This window comes from Neopelma chrysocephalum, unplaced genomic scaffold (assembly GCF_003984885.1).
Source record: "Neopelma chrysocephalum unplaced genomic scaffold, ASM398488v2 Primary Assembly neopelma1_70, whole genome shotgun sequence".
Classification (NCBI taxonomy): domain Eukaryota; kingdom Metazoa; phylum Chordata; class Aves; order Passeriformes; family Pipridae; genus Neopelma; species Neopelma chrysocephalum.
Genome location: NW_020897730.1, coordinates 3,379,731 through 3,390,225, shown reverse-complemented (window position 1 = coordinate 3,390,225; position 10,495 = coordinate 3,379,731). Strand labels below are relative to the sequence as shown.

The window sequence follows — 10,495 nt, the reverse complement described above, 5'->3', positions numbered from 1 at the left end:
TAAAGCTCTACAGAGTTTGTTTTTTATATACACATGTATGTGTGTGTGTGTTCACCTCACTAATATTCTCATTTGTCAGTTGTATCACTCATTGTATCAGGAACCCACCTATAGATATGACAGTGTAAACCCCTCACTTTTCTCAATGAACTGGAAGGAAATAAACTCTATTAATATTAGTAAGACTAGAATATGTGTTCTTTTAACCTTGCCTACAATAGCAAGTGAATCTTACTTGTGGCTTGGAGTGTGATCTTTACGAGTGTGAAGGGAGAAATGTGATTATGGCTTTCCTCTCCTGTAGACCCAACTGTGACAGCAACAAAAAGAAAGTCAATATTAAAAGCTGGCAAGCTGTTAAAGCACACAGGTAATGTTTTAAGAGAACTCTGGGAAAATAAATGATAGTCAGGGCCACTTATTCTCCAGCATTTCATAGCTACCTAATTTACTATTCATAGTAATTTTTTCTCTCAGTTGCATGCTTTGTAATGCAGATTTTCTTTTTCTGTCTCTGAAAATGTGAGTTGAACATGTACTTCTGGAGCGCCTTTTCCAGAGTTTTCAGACAGTCTTAAGTGCTGAGCTTTGAACTGTCCTATTAATTTTGATTTTAACAAAACGTTAAAATCACAGTGTCACTTCTAACACTGCCACTTTTGAATGCCTGAGCAGTTAAATGGGTATTTCTACTTATCAGGCATTAAATTATGTGGTTAAATTGTGTTTCTATGACTAAATGAAAAACAAAACCAGAATGTTTATAGTTTTGCCAGTTGAGATGTCTTTAAATGTGTGTTTATTTCTACAAACAATTTGCATGCAGGGGTTGGGAACATTTTCTTTGTATGTAAAAACATTTCACACTTGTTCTAGGTGCATTATGGGATGTTTATTGTCCTTTGAAGCATGTTTTAGGGCTGCTGGTAAAGTAACCGTGGTCTGATCTCTTACAAAAACTTTATTTTGGGACTGTAGTAATATTTTCACAATCTGACACCTGAATCTGAGTATTTATCTCATGGTACTTGATACTCATTTCTTCTTTTTTTCTTTTTCTTCTTCCACAGTCGTGGTCACTTAGGAGTGAATTTCATCAATTAAGACCTGGAGAAATTAAAGAATCCCAGGAGGATTTTTTGATGATTCATCTCTTCATAGTGAGATGATAATAAAAATTACAAATTTGTGGTGGCATATAATGGAATAACATAGCAATATTGGTCTGTAATAACTTCCTGAAAGATGTGATTGCTTTGGCTAATAGACTTTTTTCCTATGAATTTATTAATATAAATTAATGTATGAATACTGGAAAAAACAAAAAGCTGTGACAGTAAACCTAAATATATTATAGATCCCAGCAACACTGATAGTTTCATTATAAGACAATGACAGAGATTTTAGCAGCAAAAATAGGCCAGGAAGCAATATTTTTATGGCTAATAACTCATAATGCTCTGTGGCAGCACATTTGTTTTTATGGCCACCTGGATTCCCAATCTGATTTAACACAAGTAACCACAAATGCAGCAGGTAATTGGGACTATGCAAGTGCAACATGACTTCAGGAGCTACAGCCAGAAAGAGAAAGGCAGTGGAGACACCACTAAATAAACCTCAAAGTTAGACTGACCACTGGGAACATCTGGAATAATGATGCATTTCCCCAAAGTTCCGTGGAACTATGTGTCCCAAGTAGTTATTGCTTTGCATCTTCCTATAATCTTGGTTCTCAGTAATGGATTAACTTTAAGAGATGGTCATGGCACAAGATATGGTTGATCATGATCATGGCTCACAGAGGAAAGTATCCTGAAACTACTAAGCCAAAGACACATTAATTCACTAACTGGAGGGAATAGATGAGGTGAACTATGACCTAGTCTGGAAATGGAGAAGTTCATAACTGCACCTGCAGGGACTGCGGTTGAGATCTGAGGCTTTTGTAGCCCAAGAGACCTGACAGGACACCTTGGACTGGGGAGATTTTATTCTTTTTTAAATAAACTGCCCTTGTATTCTGTTTGTGTACAGATATTGAAAAAAAAATAGTTACAGATGTGACTTCATATTTATCCTATTTTTATTATGAACTTGAAAGGTGTAATTTTCAAATGAAGTCCTGTTTTTCTCATCAACAGTTTCAGTAGACATCATCTTATTGAATCATCATCTTATCTGAGTAAGTTGCCCAGGGAGGTGCTGGAGTCACTGTCTCTGGAAGTGTTCAAGAGGTGTCTGGATGTGAAACTTGCAGAATGGTTTAGGGGTGGTTATGGTGGTGCTGGGTTGATGGTTGGACTAGATGATCTTGAGGGTCTCTTCCAGCCTTGATGATTCTAGGATTCCATGGTTATTTATTCCTTGGTGGAGGAGGTCTGCTTTCCCAAGAAGTATATGAATTTTGGGAAAGTGGTATGGTGGTAGGGAAGAGCGTAACATTATATGTCTCTTTTCAAGAATAAACTTGGCTGTATCTTCATTTATGGTCTTGGATAAGACCAACATGTTCCCTATGCTTTGCTTATTAAAATCTAACACTTCCTACGGCACAATCCAGAGATTTTTAGCCCTGGTGGTTTAGCGTGGTCTGCACTTCTATGTTTAGGTTTGTGTTTGTTCGATTTGTGTTTCTCATTCCCTGTATAACTTTTGCAATCGATATCAAGTGATTTGATAGAAACAGTAACACTTCCTTAGACCAGTGGGGTGGGAGGCTGCGAGTGAGCACTGTGAGCGTTCCAGGGATGGACACACCACACCTTCTAAGCTCAAGTGGCTGGATATGTGCACAAACCATGGAAAAAGTCTCAATCAGCACTCAGAGCCCCTGACAAAACCAATCTTTAATTCCAGTTATTACTGCTTGTTTTGACTAGAAGGGGAATGAATGTATCCTGAACCAATAGAAAATGGACTGCCTGTTGGATTTGGCTCAGGCTCAGGGTGTCTTTAAATATGCTGGGGTTTTGCAGTAGACATTCATAATTGCTAGTTGATGCAGAGTTGTACCACATTTTAATTTGTGGCAAAATTGATCATCAATTTTTATAAACTTGAGCTTTCAAAGTAGTAGTCTTCTATACTTTTTTTGTTTACCGCTGGTGGGTTGTTTTTATTTACCTCATAAAAGTAGATTTGACATGTGAATATATGTTAGTGAGAAGGATTTTAGTGGGTTTTTTTCATTGCTTATAGTGTAAGATTTTCCTGCAGCATTTGATATTAATATGATGTCACAATAAAACATCTGTTTTACATTACCTGGGTACAGTGATTCAAATGATTACATTATTGTTAACATGCAGTTTTCTACTATTACTCTGTGTGTTTTCAGTAGGTCACAAATAAGATCTCCCTGCTTTTTCTTGAAAAGTGTTGCTGGTGGTTCAGAGTCTTCCTGTCCCATAGGAAGTATTGAAAGCCACAGTTGCCATTCTTTTCTAACATTTAATCATTTCTTCCTTCTAAAATAATCTCAAAATTTGGGGGTTTCCCCTCTATTTTTTATTAAAATTATCATATAAGATAAAAGTGCTTTGTTTTCAGAAAAGTGCTAATATAAATAGAAGTATTATATGAATAAATTACTATGTTTGTGAGAAATTGTATTGTTATCCTGACACTATTTCTGTCCATAGCTCTTGCTGTTCCACACAATCAGATGTTTTTACACCTCCTCACCTCCTGTTAAGGGGAGCTTTGCTGCTCCTAAGTATTCACAAATTATCATTTTTTTCTCTTAATTCTCCACAAATATATATATATATATACAGGAATTATATATATATATATATATATATATATATATATATACACATATATATATAAATATGTACTGGAATAATATTCTAGTTATCCTTACTGATTTTTTTGCCAAATGAGAGTTCAAAGAAAAAACTCATCATCATACCCATGGTTTGCTGCTAAATATTTGGTACATACCCCAGCCACCAAAATGTTTTCCTGTTAAGTATTGGTATTTCCTGTTGTTATCTCCTAGTTTTCATTTGTAAGATTTTATCTGTTTTCATGGTTTGTTTTTTTTAAAGGAAGGTACTTAAACAATTAACATTAGCATTTTAGTAAATTTATAGTAACTACCATACACCTATAAACATCTGTGTTTGATTTTAAATGTTTTCTGTTCTTTTTGGACAGTGAAATAACTTATCATTAGTTTCTTTTCATAATCTCCATCAAGCCAAGAGGGTACAGCAAGGTTTTATATATGGTTTTGCAGTGATGGAAAATAAATTGATGATAGTGTCGAGCAAGAGAAGGGAGGTCTACTTATATTTCTGGATGAGTGAGCAAACAGCACAAGTCATCAAATAGTCTCCAGCACTCACAGGATGAAATTTTCATAGAAAACTTGAAGTTCAGCAGATTTTCACAGTTAGTTCATCACTAGCTGCAGATACATTAATAAAGCAAAATAAACACAGCTAAATATATTTTAAAACAGCCAATACAGATCACATTATTATTTCTAGAAATAAATAATTTTAAAGAAAAACTCAAATATTCATGTGGTAGCATGCTTAATCTTCAACATGAAATACATGCTCAGTGTATTTCATCATCATCATCATCATTCCCAGTATGTGAAGATTTGGATCATCCTTACATACCAGCCTGAATTAATCAGCCCAACCATTTTTAGTTGACTGTGTGGATCATTTTGTACTTGCATAAGGAATTTGAGGAAAATTACCAACCATATAGAACTGACATGCTTGGAAAGCAAAAAAGCAAAGGAGAACTGACAGCAAACTGCACTTGCAGCACGGAAATGAAAGCTTGCATAATATTGGGCCACCTACCCAAAGATGTGAAGGAAGATAAGGCATTAGCTTCCTTCTCCATAGCTACCTCAGGAATATTTGGGAGGAAAAAAGAAGTGTCTTAACATCCTAGCAGTGAAGTCATGTAATTTTCAAAGCTCTTTCAAATGTAGTCACATAAGCTTGAATTTTGTAACTAATCTTGTAAAATACTTTGGAAGGAAAACGGCTGCATCAAAATTGTCCTGTAGTTAGTATAGTTTTAATTTCCATGATTCTGTTTCTCTCTTTTTGTCACTCTAATGTACATGAGAAGATAGATTCTAGTTAGTTAAAACAAAAACAAACCAACAAACAAACAAAAAGTCCCCAAAGCAATAAAAAGACACCACTCTGGATGTATTAGAAAAAATTTCCCAACATAAAAAATAGTAATTCTGCTTTAAATTTTGATTGTGTATGAAAAGGAAAAAAAAGTCCTGTACTAATCTGGATGACTGCATTCATTTTGTTAGATCTTAGGAAATCAAAATCTTCATTAGAAGTGTAGCAAATTGAATTCGGGATTCTGTTTTATAATGAACTAGTAATTTTATTACAGCAATTTGATAAAATAGATAAGTGATCTGAAGAAATAGTGTTAGACACAAAAGGCCAAGTTCCAAGTTGGACACAGAAGCAGAAATAATTGACTGTATGACTGCACGATGGGGAGTAGCTCACTAAGTAGGAGACCTACAAAAAGAGAATTTGGTGTATTAGATTATAAAGGAATGAGCCAAAAAAATGTCATATAATGAGTAATTAGCACAGTCATTATGTAAAAAGATCTATATGTATGTGGAAAAGTGGATCCAAAAATGGATCTGGATGTTCATGTTAAATGTTATTTTCTCTAGAAAACGTAAAAAAATAAGCTGACTGTTGGTTTTGGTTTTTTTTAAAGATGTATGTGAATAACTTGAGATTATTGAGAAGAAATTTTAGGCTTTTACAAGTCTGTTGTCACTTGGGTTTGGTTTCATTTTTTTTCCCTGTACTGTTTGGTGCCAAAGTTCTGGAATCTGTGCCGAGATAAGTATGACTTCCTGGAACGGCTTCCTGTCCCATTGCTCCTGTACATCATTTCCTTTCTGGAGCTTGAAGATATTGCCAGACTTTCTCAAGTTTCACACTGGTCTGAAACAGTAAAAATTTGGCATGTTGGTTTTGATTAATCTCATTGGTTTAACATAATTGTCAATCTGTCTGCTTTACTTAAGACAAGTAAAGTAAAGTAAGGGTTGTCTCTTTATTGAGACAATAAATGAATCAAACTGAATGGGAGCAGTAAAAGCTAGATCTTAGAGAGACAGTGCTTATCCTGCAAACTTTTGTTTTATAATGAACACAACGATGCAGACAATTCCATTGCCACCCGTGGCTGGATGTTATGCACTACTTCCAGGATTAAGTACTGGAAATGTAAAACCTTTGCTTTGTGTTATGATTCTTATTATTGTAATGTTTAGAAACTTCAGCCACAGCCTGGGATCCCCTTATGTTAGACTCATTAGCAAACAAAAAGTCACTGCCATTCCTTACATTTACATCTGTGACAAAAGACAGAAGCACAAGGAAAGAGATTGTTTCTTTTTTTTTTTCTTTTTTTTCTTTTTTTTTTTTTTTTGTTAGACTTCACAGCAAGAAACTGTAAGAAACACAGGAGGAGAAAGAGATGACTTTATGCTTGCTTGCTAGGAAGCTCTTTCCAGCTATCAGGAAAGCATGGGAAATAGTATGAACATGTTGAATTTAAAGAGAGAATAACAGAAGTCACCACTATTGGCTGCCTGGAGCTCAGAGCAGCCTCCCTGTGCTGAATGAGGGGTAACGAATTGGAAGGGTAGCCTGGACATTGCAGAAGAATAAGGGGCAATCTGTCCCTCGTATTGAAAAGTCCTTCATATAGAAAAGTCATGTTGGAAAGGCCTTTGAGAGGTCATCTGTTCCAGCTTCCTGGTCTGTGCAGGGTCAGGAAATTGGGATAGAAAGATAATGTGTTCAGAGCTATGATCTAGGAAGCTTATTTTTGTGGGTCTGAATACCTCAAAACTGTATTTTCTATCCCAGTCAGAGCCTGAGAAAAGGCTGCTGCAATAACTCCAGTAGGGGGAGAAAAAGATTTTAGCTTATGAAAAACAGGAAGAGAAATGCCTTAAAGAGAAAAATAACTTCTTATCCCCAAGGGTGCTGTAGGAGCCTAGAATGAAGCCTGTCAAGTTATGGGTTGAGCAGTTAATGAAAACATAAGTAATGGTGAGACCTTATGAAAAAGTTAAAACCAGGTTTAGTTGTCTTGAGTCTGCTGTGACAACTAGATACACTCTGAAAGACTTCAGAGACACGGATTAATTGTGTAGTGTGGAGAGTGGGATGTGTCTGGTACAGAGCACATCTCCAAACTGTATTAGGATGAGATTGCTCCCAGGGTTTCTATTATTTTGAGGCTACGTGGGTCAACATTTCAAGTTGTGTGTCAGACTGCTGGCAGTCCCAGAGGACGTGGCTGTGCTGCTGTGCCTGTGGTGTGGCTGCAAAGGTGTTACAGATATTTCAGCAAGACAGAGTTCAAGTGAGCACAAGAAATAGGAGACAGTGCAAAGAAAGCACAGGAGAACATGGCGAGTCAGGAAAATAGAGCATGTCATTAATTTAGAGATGAAGGCCAGATGGGAGTAGATAAGCTTGCTGAGTTCTGGGCTTTACTTCAGTTTGCAGATAAAACAGTTGATATTGTGACTGGGAAACAACTGGTTGGAGAATAAGGGGATAAAAACAACTAAAGGAGAGGAAGAGAATGGATAGAAGAGAGGTCAGGAAATTATTTGTTAGTATATTTGGAATTCATCTGTCATGTTGCAGACTGCGAGTGGAGCGGGATGAGGTACTGTGCAGGGCAGTAAACTTTTCATTAGTTTAACATAAAACCTTGGATATTCTGGAATTTAAGGAAATGCTAGAAAGAATTAAGTTGCATGATAAGAAAGATAACATTTTGGCAAAATGAAATAACCTACTAGAACTAGTAGGTTCTCTTTCTCTCATTTCAGAAGTATTTTTAGGGAATTAAAAGTTTGCCCCAATAATATGAGCTTTCATTTCCAAAGTAATTCATGTGTAGGCTGTAATGCCGCTCTCTGTGAAATTATAAAATATCGTATTCCGATTTTATATTTTTGTCCCAGGACAAGGGCAGGGTGGGACTCGTTTCGGTTATTTTGGGACGAGCCTCTTCCAGAATTCCCGGTGCTGCGGGGCTGTTCCGCCGCCAGAGGGCGCCGGGCCCCCGGGGCACGGCCGGAGTCACGGGGAACGGGGAAGATCCGCGGGAACGGCGGGAGCGGCTGCGCTCTGCTTCCTATATTTATTTTTTTTTTTTAACAGAACACTGTGTTTGGAAATAAAAACATTTGATACTAAAAACCAGCCTCTGCTATTTTAAACTTCACGGTGTCCATTTCTCATGGGAAAAGCTGAATGGGGGAGAGGCAGAGAGAAAGCAGAAATTCAAAGAAAACTTTTAAAAGGTGTATATTTTCATTTCAGCACTTCTACAGCAATTTTGCCTCAATGATCCCTGCTTTTCCTTTGCTAAAACGTGCTAGGATGTTGTGTGTGCCTGCATAAGAACAAACAGTCCACACGTACAGTGACAGCTTTTCTGTAGGCAGTGAATTAAACAGTTTAAGGTGTTCAGCTCCATCAGCAGTAACACAAGTTATACCAGGACTTTCGCTGTTCTATTTCTGTTACCACTTACCAGCCACTTGAATTGGAGTCATCGAGCACAACTGCACTTAGGTCCCTGCAATTGCACATGTAGAGAAGTGGAATGCTTGGGGAAAAATCAGTTTTGCTGTGCTCTTGTATTACTTACAATAGGTAGATAATATATAATGACACAGAGTATCTTCCTAATTTTTTTTGTGATAGTTCTGTCATTAACAAATTACATCGTTTTTTCTTCCTCTTTATAATATTTTTACCTGATTTTTTATGGAGTCATTCTGAAAAAGCAAAGCATCTCCTGAAAAACAGGCTTAATCCTTACAGTACTTCTGAAAGTTGCCTAAAATGACATTTCTGTTGTAAGCCCCAAGGCTTGTCTTACATCCTTGAAAACAGATTTGAATTTCTCATGTGATTTCTATATCTGACAAGTCTTTTGGCATCAACTTACCCAGCTTGGTTGATTTCAGAGCAGGTGTATGAATTACATACCGGGAGATATGGCATTACAGCTGCTTTTAGTGTGGCAGAAAGGCCTTTGATATCATACCAGAAGCACCTTCTCAGATTTTTCACAGAACAACATGGGATATCTTGCACTGGCAACTCTGGGCAAAACTTCCACTGATATCTTGTGAGTTTTAACTAAAACTATGCCTTTCAAGATAAGTGGGCAGCTCACACTGCAAGTGACCTTAATACAAGGCCTCTGTGCTGTCTAAACACATTCTGTGTAGTAGAATAATTGGCAGTTAGTAAGCCAAATTATGATTCTAACCCTCTACTTTCTCTTACAACTACCTATGGGACAGTGTGCTATGGGAAACTATTGTGGAGAACTTGTGTGACACAATCACACCTGAAATGAAGGAGCTGGCACAGGAAGTGGGCTGGAAACCATTCCTCACACACATATGTCAACTGAAGGAGGAGGCAGAAACAAGATGTTCAGAACAAATAACTGAATAAAGGTGCATTTTTCACTGAAGCAATTATTGTAAGGTGCGGGTTTGCTGTTTATTGGGTCAAACACATGGACTTCTTTACTGAGGAAAGCAGATTTTTTTAAGGATTGAAAGAGGAAAACCAAAATATGTCTTACTAGGAGCAACATGTAAACAATACAATCTTTAATATGTTGGGCATCCTGAAACCGTGTTACAATCAGCATCATAGCAGTTACTAGTAATATAAATGGTTGTGGCTTCTTTGTACTTCTTCATTCTGACTTCTCTGGTTTGTGTATCTGCTATCCATGCTCCATGGCTTATAGCAGATGCTGTGCCATTGTCATTAGGACCTTTACAGAAGCATCTATCACTTCGTACTAGAAAAATTGCTCTTGAGCACTGAGCCTTTTACTGTCCCCCATGGTAAACCTGCAGTGTTTACAGGCCAATAACATGTAGCTGGTTTCCAGTTTGATGTGTGTTGAAATGTTTTTAAATTAATTATCTAAACTTCAAACAAATAATAATTTTGTCACGAAGAAGAAACTTCTTTGGAGACTGAGAGTGTGGATCAGATGATCATCCTCATCTTGGACAATCCTTCAACACCATGTTAGAGGCACTCTGCCAGGATGGCAAATGGGAAACGTCTTTCCTTCATCCTGCTGATGCAGGAACTAATTTACTTCCATTGTTCAAGTTGCATATTTGATAAGAGATATTTGCTGTCTTTCAAGACTGTAACAACTGTTCCTTAAGAGTGTATATATGTATGTATGTATATACCAATATTCTGGAAGCATTTGGTGATCGTTGATCTTAGAAGAAACACATATATATCCTTTCTTCTTTGTGATTCTTTCATTTTAGGATAATGACAAATACAAATTTCATTATGTGGATAAAACACTGTCCTAACTTAATTAATAAATGAACAGAAAGTGTATTTTTGGGTAATGTAACTTTATTCCCAACATATGGCCC

The 10,495-nt window shown here is 36.8% G+C and overlaps 1 protein-coding gene across 1 annotated transcript; it reads left to right on the top strand.

Moving 5' to 3' along the window:
- The first annotated feature begins 284 nt into the window (after nucleotides 1–284).
- Nucleotides 285–10,394, top strand: FBXO36 (F-box protein 36). Its single transcript, XM_027685981.1, has 6 exons — nucleotides 285–370; nucleotides 877–926; nucleotides 1,012–1,167; nucleotides 5,778–5,967; nucleotides 8,029–8,215; nucleotides 9,354–10,394. Exons 1-6 carry the CDS (start codon nucleotides 285–287, stop codon nucleotides 9,528–9,530), a joined length of 846 nt encoding a protein of 281 aa, XP_027541782.1. The 3' UTR covers nucleotides 9,531–10,394.
- Nucleotides 10,395–10,495: the final 101 nt, after the last annotated feature.